Below are 18,428 nucleotides of genomic sequence, written 5' to 3' on the forward strand. Positions count from 1 at the left end.
GGATAAAAGTGTACAATGCAGGCAAATCAATGTTCATTGACATAACAACTCCCGTTTTCCACTAGCCCTCACCCCCCTCATTTTTCCTCCAGGTCCCTCAGCCAAGCCATGGCTTGACCTTACCATCCACCCCACTTCATAGGAGAATGAAAGTGAGTCATAAGAATTACCTACCCCATTCCATTAACTAGCATCTCCTTTTCAAGTCCATTACCAACCAGATCATTTATCAGGTCACTGAATACTTTCCGTATGGATCACCTGCACTCAAGCTCTGCCCCACACTTACAAAATAAGATGTGACATAGAAACTAACCACTTTTCTCCTTGCTGACACCCACTGTCGGGATGGCAACAAACAAAATCCACGGAAGCCAATTAGCCAATTTGGTGGTAAGGGAAAAAATTCTTTCCCTTACCACACCACAAAGGAGCAATTAGCACAATTCCCACCACAAGTCCTAACGCCATTCTAAAGGTTACACCTCTTAAAGTAATGGTCACCAACTGGTAGATTGGGATCTACTGGTAGATGTTGGAACCTCTGACAGATGATCCTGACTGGTTTGGCCAGGAAGCTATCAAGCATTGGCACTTCAGTTGCCCCTCCACCCATTGTCATGCTGCTCCTGCCCTCTGCCTTTGAGCTGCTCCTTGGGAGCCTCCTGTGTGCTGTGGAGGAAGTGGGAGGGAGAAGAGGGGGAGCACTGATGTCAGGGTGTCCCTCCTCCCCCCACTTCTGTACCCTATCTCCACATAGAGAGAAGGGGATAGTGGGAGCTTGGCAATGCAAATCTCTGTCACTCTTACACACTGTGTGTGTCTGTCATTCTCACAAACACACACTGTGCTTCACTCTCATCTCCAACCCCAACACACACGAGGGGTTGTTGTTACTTCTTTTTCTGCTTGCCCCTGCAGCCCCTGGGAGAGGCAGAGCACATGCTGTCCTTGCCTGCGGACACCACTCCTGCAGCTCCCATTGATCAATAATGGGGAACTGTAGCCAGCAGAAGCTGGGGGCTTAGTGCCTGTAGATGAGGGGCAGCACATGGCACCCTGGAGCCATTGTTGTTCATGCCAGCTACTTTCAGGAGTGGTGCAGGGCCAGGGCAGGAATAAGCCTGTTTTAACTCCACTACTGCACCACCTAGAAGTCATCTCAATTAAATGGTGCCCTGCCAGAGCCTGCTTCCTGAACCCCTGTCCCAGCCCTGAACCTCCTCCTACACCCAACCTCCTGCCCCAGATGTGAGCCCCCCTGCACCCAAACTGCTTCCCAGAGCTTGCACCCTGGACCCCAATCCCCCATCCTGTGCTAAGCTCGGAGTCCCTCCCACACTCCAAACTCTTTGGCCCAAGACCAGAGCCTGCACCTCAACCCCTTACCCCAGCCTGGTGAAAGTGAGTGAGGATGGGGGAGGAAAAGAGATGGAGTGAGCAGGGTGAGGCCTTGGAGAAGGGTGGCACGGGGTGGGGCCTCAAAGAAGGGGCAGGAAGGAAGTGGGGTAAGAGTATTTGGGTTTGAGGTAGATCTTACATTTCACTTAAATTAAAAAAGTGATCTTGTGGTTAAAAAGGTTGGAGGCCACTGTCTTAAAGCCTTCTGCCTTCACATTCCCAGGGAGTGCATCAACACTGCAAAGCTAACCACCACACACCTTTTTGCAGCACTTTCTCACCTCCTCCTCCATCCCTCCTCTTCTGTAAAGCACTAATGCCCCCTGCCAAGTCTGGAAAAGGTCCCCCCTAGAATCATTGAATCATAGAACTGGAAGGGACCTCGAAAGATCATGAAGTCCAGTCCCCTGCAGGACCAAGCATGGTCTAGATCATCCCTGATAGATGTCTGTCTAACCTGCTCTTAAATATCACCAGAGATGGAGATTCCACAACCTCCCTAGACAATTTATTCCAGTGTGTAACTACCCTGATAGTTAGGAAGTTTGTCCTAATGTCCAACCTAAACCTCCCTTACTTCAGTTTAAGCCCATTGCTTCTTGTCCTATCCTCAGAGGCCAAGGAGAACAATTTTTCCCTCCTCCCTGTAACAGCCTTTTAGATACCTGAAAACCATTATCATGACCCGCTCTCAGTCTTCTCCTTTCTAAACTAAATAAGTCCTATTCCTTAAGCCTTGCCTCATCGCTCATGTTCTCTATACCTTTAATCATTTTTGTTGCTCTTCTTTGGACCTTCTCCAATTTCTCCACATCTTTCTTGAAATGTGGTGCCCAGAACTGGACACAATGATCCAGCTGAGGCCTGATCAATGCAGAGTAGAGCAGAAGAATGACTTCCTGTGTCTTGCTTACACTATCCCAGAATCATGTTTGCTATTTTTGCAACCCTGCTACTTTGGGTGAGGTGCAATCAGTCATTTTTAGCAAGAGTCTTGATGACACACAGCACAGTAATGCAAATAGAATGGCTTCCTGACATCTCTTCAAACTGGATAGAATAGCATGTGGATTTTAACCATTGCTTCTCACAATCTTCTCAGTGGCATCAGGCAGACCAATGTATTGTGAGACAAGGTGAATGAGACAATATATTTTATTAGGCCAACTTCTTTTGTTGATCAAGACAAGCTTTTGTGCTGACACAGAGCTTCTTTTTTTTTAGGTTTGGGCAACATACTTCATGTCACAGCTAAATATGCAGTGAAAGAGACTGCACTATGGCCATTCTGAACCCTCTGGCTTTGATACCTATGTGAATCTATGCAACATGTAAAAGGACACTTCAGGGAATATTAAAAAAAGATTCTTTTTATTATATTACATTTTCAGAGGTCACTGTAATCCCAAAGACAAGCCTGTAAACCAGTTATCCCAAGAGAAGCCAGGAAATTAACTAGCATGTCTTTTATGCAATTTGTATTTTATTTGCATCATAAAAGTATTAATGTTCCTAACGCTTTGCTTCCTGCTAATGAAGATATCATCGTGCTATTATACAAATGCTGATAACCTCAATTTTAAACCAAAAGGTGCTTATCTCAGAGCAAGCAAAATTACAGTATTTGGTTATTATAATGTATTCTATTCAGTATCTTTTTTTCCAGCATTAGTTTGAAACTCTATTTTCGGTTTTGTTTTTGCTTTTAGTAGCTAAGGATGTGAACATTTTTTTTGATGAGTTAGAAGGAGTAAACAGCCCTTCCAAAGATGATGACTCTCTGCTTCACCATGGTAATTTGACCAGTACTTCAGATGATGCCAGCAGATTGGAAACACTTCGAGAGGTAAGAGCCCATAGACTAAGCCGTACAGAGAATAAATGGCATTTGTTTGAAAGACTTATTGAGTGGAGGCCCGCTCTTCTCTGTTGCTGTGATGGTATGTGTGGACTCTTAAAAATGGTCTCTGCAATAAAGTTAGTAGAAATATAAAGTCTTTAGGATTCAGAATCCTTTCACCATTCTTGGGGCTCTTCTGTGAACCCTTTGCAATTCATCAACATCCTTCGTGAATGGCTGACACTAGAATGGAAGACAGTATTCAAGCAGTGATTGTCCCAGTGTTTTATTGGTTCATCTGGCTCATCAGTGTGTCCCTGCATTAACCCTCATGGAGTGGAATGACCTAATGCATCTGTGATAAACAGCACTAGCTATCAGGCATAGGACATATGACACCATCCACTGTGTAGTGTGTGAAAGAGCAAATGCGATCATACAAAATGATGGCAATATGTACAGAGATGGGAGTTGTGACTTTGCAGCATACAATGTCTCCCCCCCCCCTTCATGCACACTTTGCAACATTAACTTCCTCTTAGGGTATGTCTACACCGCAGGGCAAAATTTGAATTAAGCGATGTAACTTCAGCTACATCAATTGCGTAGCTGAAGCCAAAATAGCTTAACTCGGCTTTTGGCACTGTCTACACAGAAGGAAGTTGATGGAAGAACACTCTTCCTTCTACTCTCCTTACTCCTTGTGAAATGAGAGTTACAGGAGTCAGAGTAAGAAGTCCTCCAGCTTGCCATTATTTCAAAATAAAGGCTTGTAGTGTAGACATTCACTATGTTATTTCAGAATAATGTTAGTTACGCCGAAATAATGCTGTTACGTAGACATGTTACGTAGCCTTAGTGACTTTTGCTTCTCAGAGCTGGGGTCCACTAGAAAGAGTGCTGAGGATCAGTTAGTTTGTCCATTAGGGCACAATCCACTGGGCTGAGCAACTCTGCTCCCAGGGATCATCACTGTCTTACTTGCTGTTTTTAAACTCATACCAGCATTGCTGTGGCCAGTAGAGGAGGACTAGTTGGATTTTAAGTGGACTAGGAACCATAGAATAAGTAAGGCCAAAATTATTCAAAGTGGGAGTACTAAGTTTAGATCCTTACATTCATATTTAGACATCAGAAAAAAGTGGCCTGACTTTTAAATGATCTAAGTCTCTACAACTCCTAGTGGTTGCCCGTTCAATTTTAATTCACACCTGCTTCGACACACACACTCCCTGCCTTATGCATATGCATTATTTTTAATTACATGATTAGAAACTTTTTTCCACAGTATCCATGTCTTCTTCAATGTACAAAATGAGCACAAAAAGAATTTCACTATGGTTACACAGACAACTATAGATTTGGCATTTCCTAAATCTTTGCTTTATTTTGCAGATTAAATAGTTTTTAACATTCAGAAAAAGCCATGCCATTATTTATACTACTGTACAACCAAAGCATGGTAGGCTCTGTACAGACACATAGGAAGTTACAGCTCTTGGTGGTGGAGCTGGGAACGTAGCACGGGGGGCTGGGAGCCCTGTGGCGGAGGGGGCGGGGTAAGCAGTGTGGCCAGGGATCTCTGGCTAGTTCAGGGGCAGCGGGGCCACAATGAGCGGGCAGCAAGGAGAGGTGGTGGGCTGGGAGGCCAGTGGCAGGGGACTTCTCTAGTGTGGCAAATTTCCTCATTCGGGACTGGCCAGGTTTTGAGGGTGCCGGCGCAAGAAGGTCTAACCTATAGCAGAAGGAGAGGAGATATATCTCAGGGAGCTAGGGCCAGTCTCAGGGAGGGGTGTTTAATATCAGAACAGAGACTTTGACTTGAACTCCATATTCATTGCTTAGGCAGTGCAGTGACACGAGCTCTGGAGTATGTCTCGTGAAATGAGGTTTACCGGGGCGGTCAACAAAGTCTTCCCTTGTCGACCACGGCATGTCCAGACTACCGCGCGGTGCCACCAAACAGCTGATCGGCACAGCGCGGCGGCCATTTTGATGTAAATGAAGCGGCGATTATTTAAATCACCGCTTCATTTCCCTATGTCTAGTAAACTCATCTACATGGCTCCATTGATGGAGCATGTAGTCCAGACATACCCTGAGGCGTTATGTCTGGGTTAGAGACTCAGTTCAGTCCTTACAGTGGGAAGCAAAGGGAACTTCAGTTTAGCTTGAAATGCAAATCTGAATTCAGTCTGTACTACGGAGTCACTATCAACATCATCATAATATGTGTTAGATCAGGGCAGATCCTGTGTTGCAGCTGCTGGTACACAGATCTCAGAACCCACAGCCCAAGGGGAAAGGGCACAAAGGTGGCTTTGAGTCACTTGTGGGACCTCTGTATTCCAGGCCCTACTTTAATTTACAGTAGTTTCCCAAGGGCTGTGTATAGACACAGAAAGGGGACAATCAGTCCCATTGTTTTAAAAGATTTCACCCTATCCTTTGTTTACTTAAATATCCCTTTACTTTTTTTCTCTCCTCTCCCAAAAGGGCAGTTTTATAGGGGAGGTTAGACACTCTGTTTTTCTGAATTATTTTCATATTTATTGCTTTGCAAAATCTTTCCCTAGGGAATTGCTGATGTCAATTATAATACTATATGCAATATAAATGAAAATTCTCAGATAATTTCCTAAAGCTTTCAAGCTTTGTTTTTGCCTTCCTTTCTTACTTGACAGACTTTACATACCATAGCAACTCTGCACTAGGGATGTAAGAAATTAGTCAACTAGTCTACTATCTGATAAGCAGAAGTTTATTGGATAGTCGACTAGTGATGCGACTAGTTTCTCCCCACCCTCTTTGCTGCTTCTATCAAAGAGAGGCTGCAAGGGGGAGGAGCAGGAGCCGCTACTGAGGGGAGTTGGCTTAAAAGCCAGTTCCCCCCCCAGCACCGTCTCTGCAGGGGCCAGGGAAGGTAGAAGCACAGCAGAAACGGCGCAAGCGGGGACTGAAGCAGTCTCTGCTTGCACCACTTCTGCTGCAAGTCTGCTTTTGAAATGTACAAGAGCCCCCGCTGGTCCCATGCTCCCTGTGGGGCTTCCTTTTGAAATGTACAAGAGCCCAGTTGGGGCACTTGTACATTTCAGAAGCAGAATCTTAGCAGAAGCGGTGCAAGCTCAGGGACCTTAGGAAACACAGGGCCAGTGGGTGCACTCCCTGCAGGGCTTCTGCTTTTGAAAGACCCAGGGCTCTTGTACATTTCAAAGGCTCAGGCACCACAGGGTGAGTGGAGCCAAAGGGGACCACCACTGGTCCCACCCTTCCTGCGGCACCTCAGCCTTTGAAGTGTACAATTCCCACACATTGAGGAACAAACTGCACTTACACAAAAGCCTAAGACTGCCAGTTGATAGGGGGTGGTGCTGGTGGGAAAGAGAACGAGAGAGAGAGAATGTGTGTGTTGTAGATAGAGGTGTTGGCAAAATGGGTGAGGAATAAAAGACATACTTCAACTCCACAGCTCAACTGACTCTTTAAAAGGGACTGGTTTGCCAGTTCTTTAAATTTTTGGGAAGGAATCAGCCTCAGTTGATCTCTGTTTACTAAAGAAAAAAAAGATAAATCTGTTTGCTTGTTGCAAAGGTAGCAAATGCTTGAACACGTCTATTGTTTACATGTAGAAGTCGAGAAGTTGTGTTTTCTTTGTCCATCACTAAGGATAGCTTGTGAGTTATCTCCTCTTATTAGCTGGTCTGTTCAATAGATCTGAAGTGTTCTAAAATTAATCTGGGGGACTGTGCTGGGGTGGAAACAAAACTTGTGTCCTCTGTCATTTGTGAGGACTGCTGAAGCCACTGCTGCCACACAAGGGACCTGCCCACTGGCATTTAGTTACACTTAATACAGGAGGTCATAATCACCATCACTTTGAAATGCTTCCAGTTTTTTTACTTTGTAGACAACAATTTTAGTGCATTAAGCTCTTAAGTCTTCTACTTTCGTTTCAGAATAACTCCATCTTCTACTTAATTGTGTATGTTGAAAGTTCCTTCCAAACTTTGATTGACATGAAATCTCCCTTTCCTACCAAGCTTAAAGCTTGCCTAACCAGGCATCCAAGTGTTGAGTCTGGAAGGTCAGTCCCTTTTTGCTTAAGTAGAGTCCATCAAATCCAGAAGATTTGTATGGGATGCTAGACAAAGCTACCAATTCTATGAAACATCTCACACAAATCATTTAAAGACTTGGCCCGCTTCTCCTGATTTCTTACCAATCAAGCCTTTTATACTGAAACACACTGAAATGTGTAGCTCCTTTGGTTCACATGGTGACAGTCAAATATGCTTTGGTAATTGTTTTTGCTCTTCACAGGGAGTACCTGATAAGAACAAATCCAATGGGCTATATTTTAGGGATGGAAAAAGCCGGATTGACTACATTCTGGTGTACAGAAAATCTAGCCCACAAGCAGAGAAGAGGGAGGTATTTGAAAGAAATATCAGAGCAGAAGGAGTGCAGATGGAGAAAGAGGTAAGAGAGCTGTTCTGATGAAAATTTTACAATAGTGCTATATAGATTTGTAGGGCCTGATTCTGATTTACTCTAAGGCAGTGAGAGTCAATATGAGACATTGGAGCTGAAAGTAGCTCTAATGTGTTTTCTGTGACTTTTTGCAGGATATGATATTAAAACACTGTGATTTTAATTAAGAACCAACCCTCTGTTATTAACTAATTGCAGAATACTTGGTCCATCATTTTGCTGTGAGAATAATACACAGATAGTAAATGAAACAATGACTTCACACTACTGTGGTTCTTTTGGGTAATGTTGATCTCTAATTTGGCTCTTAAACCACTGAGGTCAGAGTATCACTGCTTCAAGGCCTCCTTACATTGCTCTGTCAGAGAACGGGGGTCTGAAAGTGTGCATCAGTGTACAGAGCCATGTAAGAGGATCCGAGTGTAAATGAGAATCAGGCCTATAGATTTTAAGGCCGGAATGAATCACTAAAATCATCTTGTCTGCTCTCTGGCATTACACAGGCCATAGAATTTCATTCAGTGACTCTTGCGGTGGAGGGAATACTTTTTTCTCTACCACCTAAGTGATCAAGCCCTCAACTAACCCCAGAATTGAGATTAGTAGGCAATATAAATGTCATTGAACTAGTGATATTTCTGATGTCTATGACCCATAATATAAAAAACTAACATGAAATATGCTGTCAAATTTCTTTTTGACCCTTATGTAGCAGGGGTAAAACTTATAAAAGTCATACATGGGTAAGGGGCTTAATAACATGAGGAACATGCTTAAACATGTCTCTCTCCCCCCACTCATTTTTACACTTATGAATAAGAAAGTGTACATAAAGGGGTGCTTCAGACTCCCTGCCAGTCAATGTGGAGGGCTGTGACTAGTATTTAACCTTACTTGTGCCTCATGTACTCTCACATGTATTGAAGTAATACCCACTATATCTCACCATGCAAGGATTTGTAGATTCAAGGCCTTCTTGACCTACCGTGTGTCTGTCTTTATACACTGTCTAGCTGATTTTAAAATACATGTGATCAGCCACACACCAGGGCTGTGTCTACACTGGCATGAATTTCCGGAAATGCTTAAAACAGAATAGTTTTCATTATAAGTATTTCTGGAAAAGGAGCGTCTACATTGGCAGGCTGCTTTTCCGGAAAAGCCCTTTTTCCGGAAAAGCATCTGTGGCCAATGTAGACGCGCTTTTCCGGAAAAGAGCCCCTATCGTCATTTTCGCGATCAGGGCTTTTTTCCGGAAAAGACTACTGGGCTGTCTACACTGGCCCTTTTCCGGAACAGTGTTCTGGAATAAGGACTTATGCCCGAGCGGGAGCAGAATAGTTTTTCCGGAATAGCGGCTGATTTTGTACAGTAGAGCATCGTTGCTTTTCCGGAAATTCAAGGGCCAGTGTAGACAGCTCGCAGCTTATTCCGGAAAAGCGGCTGATTTTCCGGAATAAGTGGCCCAGTGTAGACACAGCCCAGTAGTTTATCTGCACATACCATTGAACAGCACGCTTCCTGTCTGAATGCTAACTGGGGGAAAATGTGAGGCCTTTTTCTTTGAAAGGAAAGAAAATGCTACACATAGCTGTCTTCCTTTTAACTTTTTTTTCTGATAGAACATGGATATTGTATAGTGGTTAGCATTAAATCATCAACATTTACCAGTAGCCGGTACATCAAGGTATCCAGGAAATAACCTTCATGTCACAATAGTAGTTTAATGACAGTGTATTTATTACATAGGTTTCTTGCTTGTACTCGCAATGACCTGTTTCACAGAAGAAATTCAAAATCATGTTAACTTGCTATTAGCTAATACTTGTTATTAGCTAATTCATAATATTAGGAGTACGCATCTATTCAGGATGAGATCACAAAATCTGATCTTCTTTCCTGACATAAAGTCAAGAGGAAACATGAGAAAATCTTTTTTGTAGCTTAGTAAGTTTTATCAAAGCAGAAGATGAACATGGAATAGATCCTGCCTGTTGAGCTGTCTGTCAAATAATTCTGTTTTAAAGACATTTTATTTTGAGAAGTCTGAAACAGGCTTTTGGTTTATTATAGTACTGAAATCAATAGTAAAAGCTACAAAGGCCCCATCTTTTAGATATTATGGAAGTTAAATTCAGTATTTTGCATGGAAAACTTTGGAAATATTTGCCTTTAAGATACTTGGTATCTATTTTTGCGGTTCTTTTTTTGGTGACTATGTAGTTGTCTTCTTTCAAATCAATGTACCTTCATCGGCATTTGCTCTTTACTGTCTACCATATACTTTCTCTCTGAATGTTCTGCCATCTCACTATTCATTTCAATTTCTCCATTAGGCCATTGATAGGAAGATACATTTCTCATTAATGCTGTTTGACCCAGTGTGACTTCTTGCTAGAATTAATAATTGAACATCTATAAATTTTGTTTTACTCAGGCTATGTCTACACTGCAGGTTTTTTGAGGAAGAGGAAATGCAAATGGAGCACTCATTTGCATATCTCGCGCTCTCATTTGCTTATCTTCCTCCGATCCTTTTTTGCTGAAGAAGTTTTTGCAATAAAAAGCCCTGTGTAGACTGGACCATTTGTTGGAAAGGAACCCTTTTGCACAATAGCCTGTTAACCTCATTTTTTGAGGAATAAGGGATCTTGCACAAAGGAGTTTTTTTCCCAATAAATGGCTCCGCCTACACAGGGCTTTTTATTGCAAAAACCTCTTCTGCAAAAAGGATTGGAAGAAGATATGCAAATGAGCAATCTATTTGCATTTCCTCTTCCGCAAAAAACCCACAATGTAGATGTAGCCTCAGAAAGATCTAAATGAGGGTTTACATATAGCTTTAGTAAATACTTTTAACATCTAAATTTGTAGTCTTGTAGAACATATGACTTTGACTTTAAATTAAACCCTAAGGTGCATATTTTATAATAATTTTAATTCAATTGCAATCAGAGGAAATGAGTAGAATTCAGTAACTTTAGATAACATCTAAGTTTGAACTCAGTGGAATGACTGGTTTATGCCTAGATTGTGTCTTGTTTCAATTGCATGGGCCTGTCCTTTGGTGACAGTTCCCAATCAATCTGGGTTTCAGTGCTGGAGTGTATAAGTAGCAGCTTTGTCTGGTACTCATTGCTGTTACATAATGAACCTTCTTCCAGTAGGAAGAGAGCAAAATTTACAGTTGGAGAAGATGTGTGTGACAGCTGTCTCCAGTTCTGACTGCTGAATATCAGCAGATATATCAGTTATGCATCTTGGAGTAAGGTGAACATTTGTTATTCGATACTTTTCTGTTTGGCTCTCGATTGTTTTTCATCTGGCTAGTTGACTGTTTGAGATGTTGCTTTGAGATTTTGACATTTGTCCTGTCTGCTTTAACCTGTTTAATTTGTGATGAAGTATTGAAAAGGAGACTTTGCAGGCTATTCAGACTACAACTTTGAAACCAAATTCACCAGAAACACTGCAGTGAAAGGATGAGATACTGGCTACCCTGACAAATGCAAATGACTCAAGCTTGTGGAGGCAATTTTTGAACCAGTAAGACAAATAGCATAAAATGCAAAAGTTAAACCACAAATGCAGAGAGAAGGAGAGGCGTAGTGTACTGTCAGAAAACTTTTTCATGGCCACATAATATTGGCAGCTCATAGTCTTTCTGTGATCAACCAATACACTCCGGTCTTTCTTCTGTCATTTCTAACTGACATGTCCCCAGATTACAGCAACATTTCTTGTTGTTCTAAATACATGACTTCATACTATTGCATCTTGTTTCTAATACTCCCATTTTCAAGGTTATCCTGATCTTCTTGTGTAATATTTTAGTATTTCCTGGATGAAATTGTAATTATTCCATAACATTTTTTGTGGCTGAGTGTATTGTATAGTAGAGTATTTGTCTACTGCAGACTCTATGAACTTGTTAGACTCAATAGTCTAACAATCCCTATGCTACTTGGAGCATAGGGAGAGCTTTCAAAGGCCAAGGATTGCAAGACTGAGCCCTTACGGTACAGTTGTGCTGATTTGGTGGACAGAGCTCTAACATTGCCTTAGTTAAAGAAAAGCAAGCCTCCCTGGAAATGCAAGCAAAATGCCTACTAGAATCCTTTGAATTCTCTAGGCTTTAACATTGAGTCACTCTGAAAATGGCATCCTTCTTATAGTATTTCTGAACCTGTGGGTGGGCAGGAGCAGCAGCCTCAGAGAGCTGGTCAAATTGCATTGAAGCCAAAACTTTTTGACAAGGCTTTCATTGAGAAGGAATTTTGGTTCCTGAGCATGCCAGTCAGCAGAGATCAAATGTGCTACATTCATCCTGTATAGCAGGGTTTCCCAACCTATGGGTTGGGACCCAAATATGGGTCGCTATTACATTTCAAAAGGGTCACCAAGTGTAGCCACAGGTGGCTCTGCCCCCTCTCTTCCCCCCATTTTTTAATTGCCTTGGGTCACCAAGTCTTCCTGAATTGTTAAAATGGGTCCCCATCTGGAAAAGTTTGGGAACCGCTGCTCTATAGTCTGGTCGTTGGAGTGTGAGTCCCAAGTTCAAGTTTCTGATCTGCCCTCTTCAGAGTGGCCTGGATTGGAAAATTTTACTCAGAATCAGGCAGAGCAAAGGCTTGAACATGGTTCTTCTACATCCCAGTGCCCTTAACCACCAGACGATAGCACGTGAGTCTTGTGCTCAAGAAGCTCAAGTTTTGATTAAATAGCAAAGACTCTGCCTCTGTTTTTTTTCACTAAAACATTCTAAAGGTTTGTTTTGGTTCCACTGCCAAGCTAAGACCAATATCAAAAGCTGCCACAAAATTGAATTATCATCCTCTATACAACTCTCCTGATAGGGTTCCTCTATTACTCCATTCCCTGTGCAGACAGATGATGCAACAGAGTAAGGGTCGCCTTATTTTCTCTTATTCCCCTGCATAAAGCAAGTAACAGTCTCCCCCTTTGGGAGTTATTTACCCACCACCAGATACTCTCTTACTGGTGAGGCCTAGGATGTGATCATAGTTACCTGCAACAATATTCACTTGTAGCTGTATTTGATTCTTCCCCTTTCATGGATGCAATGAAGTGACAATGTGAATGAGGTTTAACAAAGCCTGAACTGGGGGAAGCATGCTGCTGAGAGAGCCATAAAGAATGAAATCCTTTGCCAGCCAGTTAGACATGTACTTGTATGGAAGCTATTTCCTAAATGACAAAACCCCATTCTGCTCATGTAAACCTTTTATATTCAAACATAAAAGCTTTTCAAATAATCTCTCAGTATGCCTTGTAGGCAAAACAGTTTAAAGTAACATTCCTTTGGCAATTTTAGAACCACATATTTATTAAGTCTGTCAGACATCAGTTGTAAATTGTATTAATAAGTTTACATAGAGCTTTCAATGTAAAAGGAACAGCACTGACTCCTTTGTGAAATATTCATTGTTGAGCACTAATATTAAAACATTGCACTTATCTTTTGAAGTTACCATCTCTCTACTTTTCTTATCCCTGTTTAAAATTTGACACTGTCTACCAAGAAGGCCTTCAGAGCTAAATAAAGATAACAGACTAAAATAGAGAGCTGTTAGTTTCGGAATCTTGATCCTGCAGTAGTTCAGTGTGCAGAATTCCTGCTGGTTTCGATGAGAATTCTGTGTGTGACAAGCTGATGACTTATGGTTCCGTTATTGACTTTGAACCTTTGTGTTTTAAAATTTGGCTTGCTGACCTTTGCCTTGAATTTCATATACGAATGTCACGTTTTGAAGTGCTGCAACTGGAGGATGCTAACTATAGCACAGTACCGAGGTATATTTTTAATTAGAATAAATATGCCCACATATAAATTTTTAAGAAATACAGTTGTTATAATTCTTTCTCCTCTAGAACCTTGTGTATTTTATGTCTGTTTAATAGCTGATGTCTAAAATTGAAAGTAAAACATTCAAGTATTTAGAAAACAAACACTTTGAATCTGGCAGAAATAGGTTTGAAGTCAAATCTCTCAGAACTCAGAATGTCAGATGTCAATTAATTGAATAATTGTGTAACTTCATCAAATTTTAGTGGTTACACAGCTATTCGATAGTCCCCGGGGACGGTAGCCAGTGCACTCCCAGCCCCACTGTAGGAGAGCCCTCTGTCACCTTGAACTGCTGCCTCTGGTAGAGAGGCAGCAGCATAAGGGGGTTGAGCCCCCCCATGGACAGAGACTGTGCCAGCATCCCTTAGAGCAGCCTCTGTCCACCACAAGCCCGGGTCCCCTCAGACAGAAGCTGTTCCACAGCAGCAGCCCCATACCACAGGGGGCCCGAGCTCCCCATGGACAAAGACTATGCTGGCCTCCCCTGCATCTGTAGGAGGCAGCTGGGGGTGGGGGAGGCGGCAGGTGGCTCTGTAGAGCCGGAACATGTACTGGCTCCTGCCTACCCCCCTCCCCATGCTGCTGCCTTTCATAGAGCAGGGGAAGGAGTGACTCCACGTGACCCGATACACATGAGGAGCTGGCTTAAAAGCTAGCTAGCCACGTGTACTAGCTCCCACCTGCCCCCCTCACTCTCCACTCTGCTGCCTCTCCATCAGACGCATCAGTGTAGAGGGTAGGTGGCTCTGGGGATCCACTGCTTGTGGGGAGCTAGTTTAAAAGCCAGTTCTCCATGGGCATAAGCTCCCACTTCTCCCCATGCCAGAGCTTGCAAGTTGGAGAGTGCGTGTAGTCAATAAATGATTAACCGATAAACCTAGTAATATGTCCTGATCATTTTATCTCTGGAAATCATGCCAAATGCACCTTTAACAGTGCATTGTGTCCCTGTTGGAACACATTCTACCTAATTACGTCAACAGATGCAGTTCTCAGGAGCAACGATAACAATTTAATTCCAACATCCAAAAGCATAAATCTATTACACTAATTATACTCCTCAGTACTCAGCCACCTGGTAAATTGGATTGTGCCTTTATGAAAAAAATTGATGGCTTTCTCAAATAAGAGGATTTCTTGTCACGCCTTCGTACATTTGACTTCAAAAACAGTTACTTCTTGAAACATAAGATTCAGCTTCTACTTTAGCTAGTAATAAACATATATTGATAATAAAATATCCTGCCCTAAATAGAAAACTCGCTGCCAAATTACAGGTTGGATGTCCCTGGTCCGGCACCCTCGGGACCTGATTGGTCTCAGATGAAGGATTTTGCTTCACCAAAGGGTGTCATATCTGGCCTCCTCCTGCTGCACTCCCAAGCCCTGAACCAGCCACTGGCATCCCAGCCAGGTCCCAGCCTCCGCCATCCTACCACCAGCCCTGCTACCCGGCCAGTTTCCTCCTCCATACCCTGCTAAACCAGGCAGCCCAGCTGACACGCACCAGGCTCCCGGTCCCACTGGGCAGCCCAGCTGTGGGAAGCCCAAACGCCAGACCTCCACTGGACTCTCTGGTCCTGGAAGATCCATGGACCTTCTGGACCAGTGAGTCCCAGTTTACAGAAGTTCAACTTGTACTACTATGACCTGAATATTTTTTTTTTGTTTTAAAAATTCTTAATTTCTCTATTTATTTTTTGACAGCAAAATCACATTATACATGAGAGGAACAAAAAATATCAACAAGAAATAAAAATCAGATAAACACTTTAGAAAACTAATATTCTGGACTTCTTCACCTTACCTTGATATCACCTTCCTAAACTTATTTTTATTTAAGGAAAGACTTTCTCAATGGAATAACTGAATTTTTCCTCAGTCGGTTGTAATCAGATATCATCCAAATAAGTCACGCCTATTTTTACCATTTAATTTAGAATCATCTCACTATATCCTGAGTGCTCCCAAAGAAAGCCATTTACTTCTGTGGATCTGAGTGTTCCTCTCCTGATTTGTATCAATCAAGTCTATAGACTCCTGAAATTCATCAAAATGTTTGGCGCCATTAGTAGTCTGTGGGTACTTCTACACAGCAACATTATTTCTAAATAACTTAAGCCATGTCTACACAGCAGGCAGTTATTTTGAAATAATGTTGAAATACCGTCAAGCTGGAGGACTTCTTACTCTGACTCCTATAACCTTCATTGTATGAGGAGTAAGGGAAGTCAGAGGAAGAGTGCTCTATTTTGAAATAAGTGCTTTGTAGACGTTCCCTATTTTGAAACAAGCTATTCTGAAATAAGCTATGCAATTGATGTAGCTCAATTTGCATAGCTTATTTTGAGTTAAGCCCTGCTGTGTTCAAGCACCCTGTGTGTCACAGCTGCTTGTAAATCTGCTAGGCTAAGTCTACATTTGCAGCTTCTTGCACAAGTACAGCCGTTCTTGTGCAAGAATCTGCAGAGCATCCACACTGCCCACCAGCTCTTGCGCAAGGAAATTTACAGTATGGCATGGTAAGAGAGGGCTTGTTATGCAAGCACTACGCTCTTTTTTATCAGGTGTAAGCCCGCTTGCGCAGAAGCTCTTTCACAAGAGGGCAGTGTGGATGCTCGGCAGGGATTTCTTGCGCAAGAAAGCCCTATGGCTAAAATGGCCATCAGAGCTTTCTTGCGCAAGAGAGCGTCTACGCTGCCATGGGCGCTCTTGCACAAAAGCACAGCTTGCACATGGCAGTGTGGATGTGTTCTTGCGCAAGACTTCTTGCACAAGAACCCTTGCGCAAGATGTTCTTGCGCAAGAAGCCACCAGTGTAGACATAGCCTTGTGGTAGTCTTTTTAAAGAAGCATGTCCTGCTGTTGCCATTGGGTAGACTTCACAAAAGGTGCCTAACTCTCCTTGAAATCAATGGGATCTGGGTTCCTAAAAACCTTTGTGAATTCCAGCTGTCCTGGAGAAGAAGAGAGGGAGGAGGAGAGGGAAAATGGCTGGCTACCAACTGCAAAAGACTGAAAGGGTTTTTGGATAGATTTGGAACAAAGCGAGTTAAACCATTTAAAAGTAATTGTCAAAGACAGCTCCTCAGAGTATCACCAGGACCAGCAATCCCAAGGATAGCACAGCTGCTAAAAGTCCTCAGTCAAAAAAAAAAAAGGAGGGGGCAGGAAGAGACACTTAAGACAACCAACCCATCCTCGCAGAGTCTTTGTGCAAACCACAGTTGGTGGCTGTGTAGGTGGAAGGGATTCTTCATAGCCATCTTTCCTCCCGTCTAGACATAGCTCCACCTCTTGGCTGTGTCTACACTGGCCACTTACTCCGGAAAATCAGCCGCTTTTCTGGAATAACTTGCCAGCTGTCTACACTGGCCCCTTGAATTTCCAGAAAAACACTGACGATCTACTGTAAAATCATCTGTGCTTTTCCGGAAAAACTATGCTGCTCCCGTTCGGGCAAAAGTCCTTTTCCAGAAAACTGTTCCGGAAAAGGGCCAGTGTAGACAGCACAGATTTCTTTTCCGCAAAAAAGCCCCGATCGCGAAAAAGACGATCAGGGCTTTTTTACGGAAAAGCGCGTCTACATTGGCACGGACGCTTTTCCGGAAAAAGTGCTTTTCCGGAAAAGCATCGTGCCAATGTAGACGCGCTTTTTCTGGAAATACTTATAACGGAAAACTGTTCCGTTTGAAGCATTTCCAGAAAATCACGCCAGTGTAGACGTAGCCCTTGTGTTTCTTTGGTAGTTACCCTTCTCTGCACCATGCTTCCTTTTCAGGTTGCCTCCCCTTGAGACCCTGCCAAGAAAAAGAACATTCGCTCTTATCCTCCCTCCCCCCATTTTTCATTCTATTTTTTTCTTCATTCTCATCATATAGGAGGCAAATGAAAATAAAGTGAGATGCCTTGAGTGGGGCAGAAGGTTGGGGTGCAGGAGGAGGCTCTGGAAGGAAGTTTGGGTGTGGGCTGGGGGTTAGTGTGCAGGATTGGGTTGGGGGACTACACTTCTCTTGAGTGGCCCTGCTCCCAATGCGACTAGCACACCCCTGTGGTGCTGTCCCCCCAGCATCCATTGACTGCAGTTCTCAGCCAATAGGAGCTGCAGAGTCGGTGCTTGGGGTGGGGGCAGTGTGTGGAGATACCCTCCCCAGGGGCTGGATGCTTCTAGGAGCGGCACAGCACACAGGCAGGGAGGCAGGAAGCAGCCTTAGCTCTGATGCTGTCAAGTCTCTGTCCCTTGGGGAGAGGAGGGCAGCAAGAGATATGGGTCTTTGTGAACTGCCTGGTGTGGGGAGCGGCAAGGGGAACTGCCTCCCCCCCTTGCTAGGGTTGCACAGAAACATGACAACAGCTGTCTGCTTCCGGGAGAGGCATGGTGCCAACGGCCTTGGCAAGCCGGCAGCCTTTCCGTCTGAGCTCCATGGTACCATCTGACGGGAGTTGGAGGCAGGTTGTCAGTTGAGATTTGGCCTGTATTTTGCAGTACCCCTGTTGTTTCATAGTAAATCTGTTCCTGCTTGCAAGCTGTTTTGTGTTGCTTTTGCTCATGCAGAGCCCTGTTAACTTTAATGGGGTTTTCCCTATGAGAAGCAGCTTTGGACAATCAAGGTTTAAATGACTAGTGTAGTAAGGCCCTCACTCAGGCCTCTCGCCCTAGGTCTCCTTCTCTGTCTACAGATCTACCAGAAACCCTTTCCGGGCAGTGACCCATGTTTTTTATTGTCAGTGCCAATTTCCCACCACTTTCTATTTACAGTTTCGTTTTCAACAGCAACTAACTCTCCTGCCTGGGGAACATGCACACAGCCACTCTCTAGCTTCTCA

At 43.3% G+C, this 18,428-nt stretch overlaps 1 protein-coding gene across 3 annotated transcripts in view; it reads left to right on the top strand.

The window, feature by feature from the left end:
- Positions 1-18,428, top strand: part of ANO4 (anoctamin 4) — a 324,825-nt gene that overhangs the window by 189,022 nt on the left and 117,375 nt on the right. For all 3 annotated transcript variants that reach the window (XM_075934238.2, XM_075934244.2, XM_075934250.2), the window contains 2 exons: positions 3,111-3,247; positions 7,562-7,720. In XM_075934238.2, coding sequence (XP_075790353.2) covers positions 3,111-3,247; positions 7,562-7,720 — 296 coding nt within the window. The remainder of the gene's footprint in view (positions 1-3,110; positions 3,248-7,561; positions 7,721-18,428) is intronic.

The sequence above is a fragment of the Pelodiscus sinensis genome, chromosome 1, assembly GCF_052426305.1.
Source record: "Pelodiscus sinensis isolate ZL-2025 chromosome 1, ASM5242630v1, whole genome shotgun sequence".
Taxonomy (NCBI): domain Eukaryota; kingdom Metazoa; phylum Chordata; order Testudines; family Trionychidae; genus Pelodiscus; species Pelodiscus sinensis.